Source organism: Bos grunniens, chromosome 2, assembly GCF_055505025.1.
Source record: "Bos grunniens cultivar Pamir isolate PY7600 chromosome 2, Bosgru_T2T1.0, whole genome shotgun sequence".
In the NCBI taxonomy this organism is placed as follows: Eukaryota; Metazoa; Chordata; class Mammalia; order Artiodactyla; family Bovidae; genus Bos; species Bos grunniens.
This window is the reverse complement of record NC_141166.1, coordinates 65,052,265-65,069,851: the sequence shown is the minus strand read 5'-3', so window position 1 is coordinate 65,069,851 and position 17,587 is coordinate 65,052,265. Positions and strand designations below refer to the sequence as shown.

The following is a 17,587-nucleotide window of genomic DNA, read 5'->3' as shown; positions in this document are numbered from 1 at the left end:
AAATTTAATTTGTTGAAGGGCTGACAGCATGTCCTAGCGGTACCTGACGCCGGACTCCGTCTGCAGGGTAAGCCGCCTCTGTGACAGGACTAACGTGGGGGTGCAGCGAGCCGGACCCTCAGGGGACCCGACTTTGGCAGCGCCCCTTTAAACCTGCGGTCAGCTCTCGAACCAGGTCGGCATCGCCGCTTTAACCCGAGCATCGCCCCGCCCCGCCATTTCCGGGGCGGTGTCATTGCCCATTTAAGAATGGCGTGCCCCGCCTCTGGGGCGGAGCTTAGGGGCTTTAAGGGAGGGGCGGTTGCGGCTGGGGTCCGCCGGGATTAGTGCGGTGGGCTCGCCTCTGGCCGCCATTTCTCAGCGTTTCCCCGGAGCCGCCCCCTCGCCTCCTCGCGAGGCCCTCTCCCCTCGAGTGGCTTCGAGTGGTCGCCGCCAGGTAAGCGCGCCACCCGCCTGGCTCCTCACGCCCTCCTCGCCTGCACCGGGTCTGCGGCCTCGCCGGGGACCCTCAGGCCGCCCGGCGCTTCGAGGTCGGCAGCCGAACACGTCCCGCGAGGGGCGGGCGGGCGGCGGCCGAGGGGCCGGCGCGGAGGGAGGGAGGGAGGCCGGACGGGCGTCCACCTGCGGGCGGACGTGGCCGCTCCGGGACGTACCGAGGACTGGTAGCGAGCGCGCTGGGCTGACGCGCACTGGAGGCAGACCAGCAGGTGTCCGGGGTAGGGGTGTGGGGGCTCCGGGACCCGCTTTCCCCTGCGCCCCGCGGCCGGGCCCAATGCGTGGTTCCTGGGGTCGGCTTCATTAGTACCAGCCTTTGTGGTTCTGCTGTCTGACCAGCAATAGCCGAGTCTTTTACACCTTTTGGCTACGTTTTAATATCAAGTGTGTTTTTCAGAGTTAGGGAAAAGTTTCCTTTCATTCCATTTCTGTCCTGTAATAGGTTGCTGAATCTGACACAGTGGATTGTTTGTACATAAGCTAGTTTGCAGGTTTTCTTCTTTAGGTAAAGTTCACTAGGAAACCATATGTGTGATTAATTGTTGAATTAGTCCCTTGCAGATACTTTCTGTTTTGGGATGACTAGGATGAAGGGTGTTAATATCCTGATGGTGTTCGCTGTAGGTTGGCTTATAGCTTTGTCAGAAAGCAAGTACTGGAGACAGGGTTTTAGAACGACCCAGGGTGTTCTTATGGAGAAGGAAATGGCAACCCACTCCAGTATTCTTGCCTGGAGAATCCCAGGGCCAGAGGAGCCTGGTGGGCTGCCGTCTCTGGGGTCGCACAGAGTCGGACACGACTGAAGCGACTTAGCAGCAGTAGGGTGTTCTTAACTTGATGCAAGTAGTATTTCCTTGGGGTGGGGGTAGCAATTGTTTATCAAACGTTGCGTCCACCAGTCGCAGGAGAGTGTATACATGTCACGACAAACTTTTGAATTTTAGGTATGTATGAAAAAGTTAATTTAGGTGGTAAATGGATGACTTCGGTTTGCAGTTTCCCACTTAAACTCTTCCTAGTTCATAGCTGAAAAGTCAGGCGTAAGAGATTCAATACTATTTTAAAAAATATGTGTGTGTGTGTGTATATATACACCTACCATCCAAAAATTCCATTGTGTCATTTCAGGCAAGCTCCTTATTGAGCGCCTGATACGCATATTGCAGTGCCTACTGGGTCACCGTGGGGAACGAGTCAGACGAGGTCTCTCCTTGCGTCTTGGTGGGGCAAATACCCAGTAAAATACAAGTTGGTATCTTAAGGGTTACAAAGAGCACGCTAGGGGTACTAAAAGGAGACCCTGATTTAGAAAGCAGGGAATGATTTTCTGAGGAAAAGATATTTCAGCCAGAAATCTGAAGATGGCCATGTGAAGTGGGAGGCGGGGGTTAGGGTGGGGGTGGGGGGGTTGGGCAGCGGGGGGGAGTTGAAGGGGAAGGGGCATTCCAGAAAGCTGGAGCAGCTTAGGCGGAAAAAAGGGCCCCAGTTGAAAGACGCTTGGGCTGAGTGGAAGAGTTACTAGAGCGGAGCGAGCTGAGAGGAGTGGGCGCCGGAAGGGTCGGGGCGGAGGAGGAGCTGGAGCCGGGAGCAAGGCAGTTAAAGATTGTTAAGAGGAATCTGATTGGTGATTGCTTAAATCCACTGCTGTGGCTTGGTGAAGGGTGCTGGGAGTGGGGGCGGGGTGGGGAAAAGTGAATGTGGCAAAGCTTTTAAAAACAATAAATTAAAAAAATAAACTTCTAACATATTAATGTATTCTTATTATAGTAAAGTTAAATACCTCCACACGACCCTTTCTAGAGATAGCCTCATTTAAGTGTGTCCTAATGCTTTGTTTTGTGTGTGTGTATATATATAAAGTGTCTGTGTCAGCTGTATTTTATAAAAACAGCTGTGTTGTATGCCATTGGATGAACCGTTATTTAACTATTTGTGTGTTGGTAGAGGCATTTAACATTGTCTTAATTATGCCCTGAAAATTCTTGTTTCTGTGGCTTGAAGCGCATATGGGACATTTCTTTTTAGGATATCCTACCAGAAATAGAATTGCTGTGTGAAAGGGTGTGTGTGAACGTCATTGTTTTTCACATATCCTTTTCAATACTGGATATCTAGAGTCTTTTAAATGACAGACAGTGTCTTACATTTTTAATTTGGATTTCCTTGGTTACTGCTGAGGTTGCACGTCTTTGTAAGAGTATTTCTTTATTGCATGTCTTCTTTTAGAGCTTGTTTCTTCATATCGTGTCCATTTTCTCTCTTCTGGGTTGTTTATCTTAACTATGTGCGATAGTTCTTTATTAAACTGCATGTTAATCCTTCAAAAATTTTTTTTGCAGAAAACAATTTAACAGCCCATCACCCTAATATGTTTGTTTTTTCCTAGTACTTCTCTAGCGCATCTGAAATTTGTTTTCATATAAGTGTTTTCATATTTTTTTAATTAAAAAACTTGTTTGTGGCATTGAGTTTCAAAATACATAGATATTAAATAAGAAAGAAGTTGTATTTTTCCTTAGCAAGTTAACTCTACTTGTATAATGAATCTTATTTTTAAGATGTAGGATGAGGTGAAATAAAACTGGTCTTATAATTCATTTACTTCCTAGGAACCACAAAGTTGTAGTGCATTTTGAGCATTTGTTCCCTTAAAAAAGCTTTTTTTATTATGGAAAAATTCAACATATACAGAAGTAGTCAGAAGAATATTATTAGTTTCTGTGTACCCATCAGCTTCAACAGTTGATGGCCAGTAATCTGGTCAGTTTGTCTCATCTCTTCCCACTTAACTCCCTTCCTTGTATTATTTTGATGTGAGTCCTAGAAATCATATCATTTCTTCTATAAATGTTTCAGTATGTATTTTTAAAAGAGTAAGGTTATTCTTAAAAAATGTATTTTTAATACCACTATTTTATCCAAAAGAAAATTGGCAGTACTTCCTTGAGTATCATAAACAATCCACTTGGTGTTCAGATGTGTATGTGTATAATTTGTGTCCTTAGAAAGTTCAGATGACAACTGTCATGGTTTTGCAAGATTATCTAATTACATAGGAGTATTCATACTTGTAAACTGAGGTTGTAATTCTCAATTGATAGCTACTGAATTGTTTTTAAAATGTTTTTAATTTAATATTTCAGCTTTTATTTTTATCATGTTTACAAATGCATTTAGTTTAAAATATCAGCTGGTTATGCAAGACTTCTTATAAGTTTTATATATATAATAGTAAATGTATGATTGAAAAAATATTTTAGTTTGAGATAATTTTAGACTTATGTCAAAGTTACAGTAGTACAGAATTCCCATGTATCTTTCACCTAGCTTCTCTCATTGACAACATCTTATAACTTAAGAAGAATCTAATATAAGTCCACACTTTGTGATTATCTCTGAATCTGTAGTTTCCTTTGTATCTCTCTTTTTTTTAATCCGCTTGCTGTTTATTTCTTGAATATGCTGAATTAAGTTTTAAAAAACAAATTCATCATGTATGTTTTATGATTGTATTTTTACTCAGCATCTTTTTAGCTGTGGTGTTTGATAATTTCTTTATTTCTACAATGTGAGTTTTGCATAAAAGACCAAAATTTGGAGTCAGAAAATCAGAGTTTGAGCCCCTGTCTTCACTACTAAATAATGGACCTGGTCAATGGTTTAATTTCTGTGACTTTTAGTGTGCTTATCAAAATAAGACAATATTTTTAGGGAGTTTTTCTGAGTACCAATGGAGATTGTTTACTTCAATCTCCAAAGTAAACATTTGTTGATTTGATGATGAAATGTACTAAGTGGCTAACTATTCAAAGTAGGAATTGTATCCTTCAGGAGCTTATAGTAAAGGGGACAGGCATGTAAATGAATAATTAAAATGTGATTAGTTAGACAAAAATATTTTCGGGGTTCAGTGAAAGTGTTATGGGACTGACTAACTCTTTAGATGTCAGAGAATGTTGCTCAGGGGAGATACAGGTAGAGTTAAGTTAAAAGGAACAGGTAGGGATCCTCTGACATAAGGGGGTTAGAAGCCTTAGGGTGACAAGTATAGCCTTTTGTAGGCAGCTGAAATAAGACTGGCTAGCAAGGTCCAAAGGGAGCATTGTCCACGGGAAAAGAAGCCTGCGGAGGATGTAAACTGAAACACTATCCGAAATTTTAGCTATTTCTTTAAGGTATAAACAGATGAATGTACAAATGACAAGTATGGTGGCTTTGCCAGTTCACCTAATTACGCTGGAAGGTGGCTCAGCTGGTAAAGAATCCACCTGCAATGCAGGAGACCTGGGTTCGATCCCTGGGTTGGAAAGATCCTCTGAAGAAGGGGACGGCTACCCACTCCAGCATTCTGGCCTGTAGAATGTCATGGGGTTCATGGGGAGGCAGAGTCGGACATGACTGAATGACTTTCACTTACATCCTTACTTGTAATGTGTGTATAGTAATCTTTATAGATACTTATGTTTTCATGTAATAGCATTTGTTTATTTTTAAATTAGCTTTTATTTTTATCAAGTTTATCTAGTGGTAAGAGTCATCTGATACGAAGTCTTCTTCCAAAAAAGAGCATTTTCCTGAATTTTTCTTCCTCCTTAAGGCAACCACTTTCATATTTTAAATAATAAGCTCATTGCTGCTTCTTGATTTTTAGTTTCACGTAGTTTCATGACCTACCTATTGAATTCCTACCAGGCAAGATGAGGATTAACTCTGTGTTTACCCTTACCTGTATTAGCCACCTCCTCTGAGTTATCGTTACTTTATACTTACGGTTAGATCAGTATTAATGTTAATATATTATGACATAATTATTAGCTGAGTCATAAAGTGCACTGTGATTATTTCCCTCTCTGCACAACTTGTTTTCTCTGTTGTTTATTTCTTGGCTTAGTTACATGTACTTATTTTTCTCAAACTCTTCTTAGTTTTGGAAGTTAAACTGTAGATTAGCAAGGTAGTTTTTATGATGTTTTCATTTTATATGTGCTGTATTTAACCTCTTAATTTTGATTAACTTTAATGTTCTTAATGGAGATAAAGTAGCATTAATTTGACATTGTAAAGAACTTTTTATATTATGTAGCAGCTTAAAGTCTGTAAGTAATAGTAGAATATGTGATAAAAACTTTCATTTGAATTATATTTGTATTTTAGCTAAAATAGGTGATCATTTTTGTGTTAGTACTATAAATGGGGAGAGAAGGAATGAAACTTCTTAGGATTGTTGTTACTATCAAAGGGCACCTTAGTGTATGGCATCGTATCCTAGTGTTTGTAAAGGTATATGACTGTTGTACACATAATTTATTGACCCGAAAGACCTGATGAACTTAATAAATGTTTACCCCTCTCTTGGCAGATTAGCTCCTTACAACATAGTCCAGAAAGCTTAAAATTGCTGTGAGCTCAGTGCCGTGAGCTCTATTTTTTGTTCAGGTCTTTAAAGTCGCCAGTTTTAATTTTTTTCAAATTTACTTGACCAGGTGTTTTTTTTAATAACATATCTCTAATGGCCACAGAACTTTACTAAACTACGCCATCTGTCTGAGAGCAGACTGCAGGAGAACACTGACCCCTTTTTTCTCTTGGTTCCGCAGTGACAAGATGTTGAGCTTCTTCCGCAGGACGCTCGGGCGCCGCTCGATGCGCAAACAGGCCGAGAAGGACCGGCTCCGTGAGGCCCAGCGCGCGGCCACGCACATCCCTGCGGCTGGGGACGCGCGGGCCGTGATCACCTGCCGGGTGTCCCTTCTGGATGGGACCGACGTCAGCGTGGACTTGCCGGTACAGAGGGCGGGCTGCCTTGTGTGTTCGTCCTGAGGTCACTTGCTTCTTCTGAGCTGGTACCTTCCCGGGGGCCAAGTTCATACCAGCTGGTGCGATCAGGCGCCGAGGTGCACAGGTGCCTGGATCAGGTGGCCTGAGATACCGGGAGGGATAGTAAATGCTTCGCTGGAATTAGTGGCAGCTAACCGGAACTTTCAGATGTCAGGGCAGTGGCTGACTGAGTCCTCTGTGTGTGTTTGTGTGTTCTTTGGGATGGCGTTATGCAGTGTGCTTTCTGGGGAGTTCTCACAGTCCTGGTTGAGCAGTTTTATTAAAGCAGTGAGACTGGGAAGAATAATGATACTTACAGGGATCCCGTAAGACTCATAGTTCTCTGAACTTTTTTGTAATTTTCAAAACACTTTCCATTCCTTTCCTTTCCTTAGTACTTTCTCCACCCTTGGGTGTGCTTGTAGAAATTTTAATGGAATGAAGTGAGGAAAAGGACTTTGTTGATATCCCTCAGCTCTGACGGCCCATCTCTTTCTTCCTAAAGTAGTTTGCAGGATGTTTTTTCCATACACAGTAATCTTTATTTCAAGATTGGATGTTGTAATTATATTCAGATTTGGTTTTTTTTTTTTTTTTTTTGCAGTTATGAGTAATCATAACTCAGTGTGAAACAATCCAGTGTATTTGAAAGGACTTCACTTATTCCTAGCAGGTCTTTTTCTGAAGGAGGAGAGGTAGCTGTATGGTTTGGGGAGAAGTAGAGTTTCTTTCTGAGCTGTTTGCTAATACCAAATCTTTTTCTCATGCCTTTGTCCTGTATAAAAAAGTTTACATAATTAAGCTGTAAAATGTGTGATTTGAGGTGTCATTGAATGTTCTAGTATCTTCCCTCCCCATAGATTCTTTTTAGTACACACTCCTTCACCCAGAATGCAATTTTTAAAAAACCCTTTGTACGAGGTGATGGCTTGGGTGCTGCTATAATATATAGTCCAATAAGTTCTGGAAGACCTTCAACTCACGGAGTGAGAGGTTAAGGAATTGGATGACTTGTTTTAATGAATATTCTGATTAATTGAATAATTTAGAATGTACTAGTATATATCTTTTACGTTTTAAAAATAATGACATACGATAAAATTACTCTTAAGACACAGGATATCTTGAAATGTTTTAAAGTCATGTTTATGAGTATTTATTATATTTATACATGGCTCAGTCACTCAGTCATCTCCTGACTTTGCAGCCCCATGAACTGTAGCCCACCAGGCTTCACTTGTCTGGAGTTTTCCAGGCAAGAATACTGGAGTGGGTTGCCATTTCCTACTCCAGGGGATCTTCCCGACCCAGAGATTGAACCCACGTCTTTTATGTCCCCTGCATTGGCAGTATTGTCCAGTATTTCAATATGTGATACTTTGTGAGGATAGTTTGCATATTCATTTATTTGACAAGTATCCTAAGAATTTTATATCCTAGTCTGTTAAAATATTCTTAGGTATGTGGCATAAAACTTGAGATTACTATATAAGAGAGTGGAAAGAAGTCTATTACCCAATGTTTGAAGTAAGTCTCAAGTTTGCTGATGGAGAAAAAGATACTAGGAAAGTAGAATTTGGAAAGGAGTTTTTTAAAAAGGCAGAGTATTGTGGAGGAGAAAACAGCACTAGGTTTTAAAGTGGTGGAATAAGCGGCTAGTGACTGGTATGGAATGGTTTCCTTTGCTTGGCGTGCTCAGTAAGGGCCTGTGATGCTTGATTAAGGCCCAAAATGTTAGCCAGCCTCTCTCATGCAGACAATTGTAGTGAAAGAGCCAAGAGTTTTAGATTTGACTCTTTGTGGAAGTAGAATAGTTGCCTTTTCAGCTCTGCAGTGCAGGTGAAACCCTAGAGTTAGTAAACTCTAGATGCTTGTGTGGATATAAAGTGGACATATTCTCCCTCCCCCTTGCCGCAGCTAAACTGCTTTCCTGAAGAAAAAGGCTAGAGGAATAGTGATTTCTGGGAAGAAGAGTCTTTATCTTTTTCTTAATTTAGCTTTTCAACCATTAATTTTGGAAATTGAATGAAGCACATGCTTATTTCCCATTGGGGTTAGCATCAGTATTGATCGTGATCTATCAGCACGGAACTCAGATAATTGCCCAGGCAATCTATGAGGGATTACCTGTAATTAAGTACAGAAATCTAGGTCTATTCAATTTTCAATTCAATTCAGTCGCTCAGTCATGTCCAACTCTTTGCGATCCCATGAACCGCAGCATGCCAGGCCTCCCTTTCCATCACCAACTCCCAGAGTCCACCCAAACCCATGTCCATTGAGTCAGTGATCTATACTCTTCAAATTAATATATACTGGTAGTAATGGTCATTTTCTTTCTTCAGTTCTCCTTTCCTCTCAGAATTGGAGGAGGGATTTAAATAGCTTCTACTTTTCTTTTTGAAGGAATTAATGCCTTTTAGTAAATGATGAAGGCATCAGGTAGAAATTCCTAATTATCCCTGACTTTTAAACTTTCTCTTTGAAAATGCCACAGTATGTCCTTTGATTTATGAGCTTAGAATTGGTTAGTAAACAGCTTGTCTTGTAAAACTCTGCTTTTCCTGAGTTTTAAATTAATAGGAAATATTTGATTAACCATTACATAATAATTTTTATATATCTACTGGTACAGATGCTGAAGTCTTTAAATTATATAGACCATTATATCTTAAAATAAATGAAAAACACCCCGTGTTCACTAATTGTTCACTAATGTTAACTAAGACTTAACATTATTAAGATGGCAGTACCCCCAAAACTTTACAGATTCAATATAATCTCCAAAGGAATATCAGCTGATTTATTTGTGGAGATAGACAAGCTGATTTTAAAATTCATGTGCAATTGCACGGGACCGGAATAGCCAAAACAATATTGAAAAAGAACAAAGTAGTAAGACTGATATGTCCCAATTTCAAGATTTACTATAAAGCAGTAGTAATCTAGATGGTGTGGTTTGCTGGTGCAAGGAGCAATGGAACACAATAGACAATCCAGATATAAACCCACACATCTATGGTCAGTTGAATTTTGATAGGCTACCAGAGCCATTCAGTGCAGGGAAAAAGGAAAGTCTTTTCAACAGCCTTTTGTATAAGTAACACACACAAAAGTATGTGTAACACACACAAAAGAATGAAGTAACACACACAAAAGTGTGTGTTACTTTTGAGTAACACACACAAAAGAATGAAGATGGACCCTTAACTCCTACATATACAAAAATTAACTCAGAATGGGTCAAAGTCCTAAACACAAGACTATAAAAGTCTTAGGGGGAAATATAGGAATAAATCTTCATGACCTTGGATTTCATACTAGTTTCTTGGATAATGACACCAAAAACATGAACAATAAGAGTAAATAAATTGAACTTTATCAGAATTATAACCTTAGTGCCTTAAAGGACACCATCAAGAGAGTGAAAAGACTGTTAGATAATGAGAGGAAGTATTTGAAAATTATATATCTAATAAGTAGCTGGAATATGTGGAGAGTTGTTAGAACTCAATAATAAAAAAGACAACCCAATTTAAAAATGGCCAAAGGATCTGAGTAGACCTTCCTCCAAATAGAATATATGCAAATGAACAACAAGCACATGAAATGCTCGACATTAGTTGTCAGAGAAATGCAAATAAAAACCATACTATTTCATACCAACTAGGAACGCTAGAATAAAAATGTCAGATAATACCAAGTGTTGGGGAAGTAGAGAAATCTGAACCCTCTTATATGTTTCAATAGGAATGTTAACGTGGTCCAGCTGCTCTGAAAAACACTCTGGCAGTTTCTCAAATGACTAACGTAGTTACCATGTGATTCAGCAATTTCATTTCTAGGCATATGCCCAAGAGACTTGAAAACATGTTTACATAAAAACTTGTACACAGATATCCATAGCAGCATTATTCTGGATAACCAAAAGGTAGAGACAACCAGCTACCTGTCAGCAGACCAGTGGACTAACAAAATATGTTACATCTGTAAATAGAATACTGCTGGACCACAAAGGAAATAGGACTGATAGCTTCTACATGGTACGTGCTACATAGGTGAACTTTGAAATCACTATGCTGGGTGAAAGAAGCCAGTGACAAAAGATCACACACTATGTGATTCCATTCGTGTAAAAGTCCAGAATAGAGAAATCCAAAAGGGGGAAAAATTACATTAGAGGTTTCCTGGGGTAGAAGGGTGAGAGAATGGTGAAAAGGGTAGTTAGGCCCATAGCTGAAGGTTATGAGGTTTCTTTTTGAGGTGATGAAGATTTTCTAAAATTAGTTTGACTGTGTCTTTGAATTGTATACTTAAAAAAATATTTGTTAGGCTATGCCAGGTCTTAATACAGCGTATGGGATCTAGTTCCCTGACCAGGTATTGAACCTGGGCCTCCTGCATTGGGAGCACAGCGTCTTAGCCACTGGACCACCAGGGAAGTCCTGAATTGTATAGTTTTAATGGGTAAATGATGTTGTTCAGTTGCTAAGTCGTGTCTGACTTTTTGTGACCCCATGGATTGCAGCATTCCAGGCTTCCCTGTCCTTCCCTATCTCCCAGAGTTTGCTCAAACTCATTCCATTGAGTCAGTGATGCCATCCACACATCTCATCTTCTCTTGCCCCCTTCTCCGCCTTCCCTCAGTCTTTATCAGCATCAGAATCTTTTCCAGTGAGTTGGCTCTTCACATTAGGTGGCCAAAGTATTGGAACTTCAGTTTCAGCATCAGTCCTTCCAATGAATATATTCAGGGTTGATTTCCTTTAGGATTGACTGGTTTGATCACCTTGCTGTCCAAGGGACTCTGAAGAATCTTCTCCAGCACCATAGTTTGAAAGCATCAATTCTGCAGCACGCAGCCTTTTTTATGGTCCAGCTCTTACATCCGTACATGCCTACTTAGAAAAATCCATAGCTTTGACTATACGGACCTTTGTCAGCAAAGTAATATCTCTGCTTTTTAATACACTGTCTAGGTTTATCATAGCTTGTCTTCTAAGGAGCAAGAGTCTTTGAATTTCATGGCTGTGGTCACCATCCTCAGTGATTTTGGAGCCCAAGAAAATAAGTCTCACTGCTTCCACTTTTTCCTCTCCTGTTTGCCATGAAGTGATGGAACCAGATGCCATGATCTTAGTTTTTTGGATGTTGAGTTTTAAGCCAGCTTTTTCACTCTTCCTCTTTCACATTCATCAAGAGGCTCTTTAGTTCATATTCACTTTATGCCATTAGGATGGTATCATCTGCATATCTGAGGTTGTTGATATTTCTCCTGGCAATCTTGCTTCCAGCTTGTGATTCATCCACCACAGCATTTTGCATGATGCACTCTGCATGTAAGTCAAATAAGCGAGTTGACAATATACAGTTTTGTCATAAATGATCTGGTATGTGATTTATATCTCAAAGCTGTTTAAGAAAAAGAACACATAGATTTTTTTTTTTGTATACTTATGTTTTATTCCACTTAAGGTTTTTCAGTAGTTAAGGAACATGATAAAGATGATACATAGCTTTGATTTAGAAGTGATATGGTTGATTTATTACAGGGAAGAGAAGCAAGAGACTAAAGTGTTAGTCACTCAGTCGTGTCTGACTCTTTGCAACCCCATAGCCTATAGCCTGCCTGACTCCTCTGTCCATGGAATTCTCCAGGCAAGAATACTGGAGTGGATAGCCATTCCCTTCTCCAGGGGATCTTCCAGACCCAGGGATTGAACCCGGGTCTCCTGCATTGCAGGCAGATTCTTTACTGTCTAAGCCACCAGAGAAGCCCCTGTACAGTAATAAAGACATAAGATAATGGGGCTGCAGACTAATTGTGGCTGTGAGTTTGCAGTGGAAGAAATGTGTTGTATGTGTATATGGGAGGAGGAGAATGAAGATTAGAAACGAGCAAAATATAATTCGAACTCTGGTGTAGAGGGTAATGTTGATTTGTGTGGAAGATCGTGAAAGGGTAGTCGGGCTGTCCTGGAAATAAGGGGTGAAGTGGGGAAAAGAGCTTCAGTGGGATGTGTTTAGAAGCCATGTTTTAGAAGGCTTAAAGGAATTATTGGGGACTGTTTTATTTTTTGGATGTTTTATAGTCCTTTGTACCTATTGGGTGCTTAATAAATAAATATTGTTTGTGTGTGAGGAAATGCATGAAGGGAAAATGAGGGGTTGGAGAATGGTGAAAAACGAGATTTGGGAGTAAAAGGAAGACAGGAAAACAACACAGTAAAAGGAAGACAGAACACAGCAGGTAGAGTATGGCTGCACGGGGAGATCTGGGTTTGTTTATGTGGATTTATATACACAGGTGGAAATAATAGGAGGAGTGTTCTAGGAGACTGATGGGAAGATGCTATCTTGATGCTCTTAGTCTTCATCAAAAAGAGGATGTGAAGTGAGCACTGGGTCTGAGTGAGGTGATGACCTAGATTAATTTGTTAGGGGAGAAAAGGATATAAGCAATGAGCACTGGTCTAGATTTAACTGAAAAATTGTAGTTTGCCAGAGCTGTGTGGATCTTTGTTTTCACTCTTTGTTTTCTGCTTGGTTCATATTCGGTAGCTGCAAGGTAAGAGAGTATATGAAAATGAACAGGATGTTGACCCTGGGATCAAGTATTTCACATCCATATTCTACACTCTATGGACACTACTGGACCTTCTTACTATTTGCCCAGGCATAGTAGACCACTTTGCAACCCTGTGTCTTTGCACAGGTTTATACTAACTAGCACAGGAAGGAGGATTTAGGGTCTGGCTTTTGAACAGTAACACAGATGTACTGATTCTTGAAATCAGAGTTCATTGGAGACCTAAAGTACATTCTAAGCAGAAAGAACTGCATTTTGCTAAGGCTCAGGTAAGACTTACTGGGGAAATTATAAACAGGTAAAATGCTAAAGTGATAGGAGCGAAGGCTGTAAGAGTAAGCAAGAAACAGTTGTTGTTGTTGTTGTCTAGTTGCTAAATCTTGTCCAACTCTTTTGGACCCCATGGACTGTAGCCTGCTAGGCTCCTCTGTCCATGGGATTTCTGTCTCCAGAGGGATCTTCATGATCCAGGGATCAAACGTGTGTCTCCTGCATTAACAGGCAGATTGTTTACCACTGAGCCACCTGGGTAGCTCAGGGAACAGTTAGGAAAAACTATTGTATGCCCTAGAATTTGCACCTTAATCTGTAGAGAAAGAGGAATAATGAAAGGGTTTTAAAGATGAGAGTGATGTTCTGTTTTGCAGTTTTAGGAAGAATTACATTGGCAGTTTCTGCCTCTTGATCTTCTGACTCTTGCCTGTCTTGAGTGTCTCTGTTCTCAGCCTCACCATAGACTGTCAAGATTCCGTATCTTTCTTCATTTTGTTTCTGCCTAAGATGACAGAGTTGTGTTAACCCTTTACTACTTTTAGGCAGATTTAATTCACCTGCATTTCCTTGGCATTTTGTTTATACTGCAAGGATAACACTCATATTTATTGTGTTTAAACTAGTTGTGAATGATTTTATTCTTACTAAGAACCTTGTGATTGCTTGAGGATGAGAAATACAAACATATTCAGCTATATATCTCTAGCGGTTAGTACGTAATAGATGTCTGTTCAGTAATTGTTAAATAGAATTGAATGATATACTATGTCAAAAATGTTATTTTCTGTAAACTAGTAAGTGCATCATGAAGTGAAAAATCTTTAAGAAAGTAAGGAATGAGAAAGAAACAAAAACACTAATTCAAAAAGATACATGCATCGTAGTGTTGATGGCAGCAATACTTACAGTAATAGGCAGGACATGGATGCAACCTAAATGTCCATTGACAGAGGAATGTATAAAGAAGATGTGGTACATATATACAATGGAGTATTACTCAGCCATAAGAAGGATAAAATTTTGCCGTTTGCAACGACGCAAATAGACTTGGAGTATATTATGCTAAGTAAGTCAGACAGAGAAAATCAAATACTGTATGATATCACTTATATGTGGAATCTAAAAAATAAAACAAACTGGTGAATACAACAAAAAAGAAGCAGACTCACAGATGTATAGAACAAACTGGTGGTTACCAGTGGGGAGAGGAAAGATGAGTGGTGCAGGCTTGGGGAGGGAACTATGAGGTACACATTACTCTGTATAAAATGAATCAGGATGTATTGTATAGCACAGGGCATACAGTCAATAGTTTACGATAAGTGTTAAATATAACCTTTAAAGATTGTGAATCACTGTTTTGTACTTTTGTAACTTATATAATATTGTACATCAACTATACTTCAATAAAAAAATTTTTTTAAAGACACTATGTTAAAAAGAGACACAATGGGATAGATCCAATTGTTTTAGGAACTGTTTCCAGGGTTGATAGTAACAGATTGATAGTTTTAAAAATTATGATTGAGTCAGGTGTTCACCTACCCAGGATATTATCAAGATCACATTTTCTGTCCAACTGCTGCTAAGCCTGGGCAGGAGAAGGTGCAGGGCTTCCCCTGCCTAGAAAAATCCTGTTGGAGGCTATGCTTCTGTGAACCAAAGGAGAAGGGACAGCGGTGAGCTTGTTGGCCCTGAACTGGAAGCCCTTCGTGTACAGAGGCCTGACCACTCTAGCTGAGTTCAGTAAGTTTCCAGTTGATTTAACCAAGACACGGCTCCAGATTCAAGACCAGAAGAATGATGCAAACTTTAAAGAAATCAAGTATTGAGCAGTGTTGAATGTGTTAGTGAGGATAGGCAGAGAGGAAGGCCTGAAAGCACTGTATTTGAGGAGTACCCTTCAGTGGTACACCAGGCTTCCTGTGGCGCCATCAAGATAGGCACCTATCTTGATGTGCTTGAAGTGGCTATTTGTCAAGTGCCCAGAAGATGAAACCCTTCTTATAATGTGGCCTGTGGAATTCTCTCTCGAGTCATATCCTCAACCGTTTCCATTCCAGCTAATGTATTGAAAATTCAGATGGCAGCACAAAACAACACCCTTCAAGGGGGAATAATAGGCAACTTCATTAACATTTACCAGCAAGAGGGAACAAGAGGACTGTGGAAGGGCATGTCCCTTATTGCTCAGAGGGCCACTGATGTTGGCTGCATGGAGCTGTGGGTTTGCAGCCTCACTGAGAAGCATCTGATTTTCTCGCGCCTGATGGGAGACATTGTGTAACCCATTTCCTCTCAAGCTTCAGCTCTGGATTGGCAGGGGCCCTGGCCTCAAACCCTGTCGATGTGGTGAGAACATGTACGATGAATTGGAGTCCTTCACGATGGCAGATGCCCTGGTTTCACAGGTACCCTGCATTGCTTATTATAGACATGGAAGAATGAAGGGGTTTTTGGCTCTGTGTAAAGGGTTTTGGTCAAGTTGGTTGAGACTTGGTCCTTGGAATATTATTTTCTTTGTGATGTACAAGCAGTTGAAGGTATTGAATTTGTGACAAGACTGCATGAGACATCCTTCTGAAAATGCTCACTTCTGAAATAGCAAAGCTTCCAGTCTTTCCTACTGCTTTACCCGCCACAGATGCTTAGGTGTGAGCAACAAGTGAGGGCTGTGTTAGTGTGAATTGCTGTGTCTTGCTTGGCCTTGGGTGATCTGCACCAGACATTTAATGGTATAAACTGTAACATCCAGACACTAGTTCTTACCATCCAAGTACCCTTCCACATCAAATATAACATGAAATGCACGTTTCTTGCTAAAGAAAACTTGGATGAAGGTCAAGAACTATGGATCATTTCCTTTGGAGGGAGTAACTCCTGATGCGTCTCAGATTGTAGCCGAGACTCCCAGATGTTCTAAAAAAGCTCATCCGAACCATGGAGTAGAGCCTCTGAGAAAGTGTCATTGTTCTGAACTTCCGGGGGGCTTTGGCTTTGTGTCTGCTGAAGAAGTTCACACATAGAGACCTGGTATACCTCAGGTATAAACAATGCAGGATGTAGATCCCTGAAACATTGCAATGCTTTGCAATTTCTTATTTTGGCAGGGTCTTTCACTTATGGTAAGTGATTTTTAAACCTTTATTACCCCTTGAGGTTTGTGAGGAATTGTTGCGAAGTATTGATTTCTAAACTCAGGATGGTATAATATGTTAGCTTGGAAGGTGGCAAAGTCTGTGTTGGTGGGAGATGTTTTTAAGCAAGTTGGGTCCTTAGATAATGTTCCTAATTTTATTTTTATTTTTTTTCCTAATTTTAGATTTTAGCAAGTTTCTGTTTCCCAGTCTGTAAGATGAGGATGATAACCTCTACTGATGTTGAGAATCAAGTGAAGAAAATAGTAGTTGCTACTACTTGACTTGTAGGATAAGTGTGTTTACATCATGCTTTCATAAAGCCATAATCCAAAAATAAATGGTCTGGTGTATTGAAGAGAATTATTTTATCATGAGTTTCTTCTGAATGAGTTCTTTGGTAAAAGCCATGTGAAAGAAAGTGGTTAAGGTTTTATTATGTTTTCCTTAGCAAAAGGTTGCAAGTGAATCTAAGAGTTGGTTTTTCCAGATTTCCCAGGTTTCACTTTAGTTCTCGTCCTGTTTATTAAAGTATTCCTTGTCTTGGACTTCCTAATCGGTTTGGATGGAAAATGATTGCTTGAAATTTGAAAAGCAATTTTTCGTGTACCTAGAGTTTGAGAAGAGGTATGTAGTATCTTCCTTCTTTTTCTGAAAATAGGATATCATTCTTTGCCGTGTTCATCTTACTCTTTTCAAAATAGTGACTTTGAGCACCCCACGATCTTTACACTTCAAGAATACATCCCCAGGAAAGGAAATATTTAATATTTACTTGGGTACCTTCGGTTCTACTCTTTGAGAGTAACTTAAGTACATACTCACTGGGGCTCTAGGACAGACACTTCTGCAGTAAATGCAGGTTCCCAGTTGGTCCAGTCCCTGGGCTGCTTCCTCCCTTGAAGTGACGTGGAAGCCACACAGGTTTTTCTTGGAGATTGGACAGTTTTCCTCCCAATCACCTTGACCTTGTCTTCTTTGTTAATGCTGACTCTGAAAACAAGATTTTTGTGAAGCAGAATTTTAGCTCCAGTGGTAAGATTTAAGGCACGAAAGGAGGTTGGAGGAGCAAGTGGGTGCTGATTGCTTCAAGACTCAGGTGGAAGTCTAGTTCTCCCTGCTGCTGCTGCTGCTCAGTTGCTTCAGTTGTGTCCGACTCTGTGCAACCCCATAGACGGCAGCCCACCAGGCTCCCCTGTCCCTGGGATTCTCCAGGCAAGAACACTGGAGTGGGTTGCCATTTCCTTCTCCAATACATGAAAGTGAAAAGTGAAAG

General features: G+C 40.3%; 1 protein-coding gene and 1 pseudogene across 14 annotated transcripts in view; both read left to right on the top strand.

Annotated features, from left to right (window-relative positions):
* Positions 1-223: 223 nt before the first annotated feature.
* Positions 224-17,587, top strand: part of EPB41L5 (erythrocyte membrane protein band 4.1 like 5) — a 167,482-nt gene continuing 150,118 nt past the window's right edge. For 8 of the 14 annotated variants that reach the window (XM_086349565.1, XM_086349564.1, XM_086349563.1 and 5 more), the window contains exons 1-2: positions 224-436; positions 6,093-6,279. In XM_086349565.1, the coding sequence (XP_086205691.1) occupies positions 6,100-6,279 (180 nt within the window). In that variant the 5' untranslated portion in view covers positions 224-436; positions 6,093-6,099. The remainder of the gene's footprint in view (positions 437-6,092; positions 6,280-17,587) is intronic. The other 6 variants (XM_086349580.1, XM_086349568.1, XM_086349631.1 and 3 more) reach the window with 3 other exon arrangements.
* On the top strand, positions 9,551-15,726 carry LOC147378176 (kidney mitochondrial carrier protein 1 pseudogene; annotated as a pseudogene).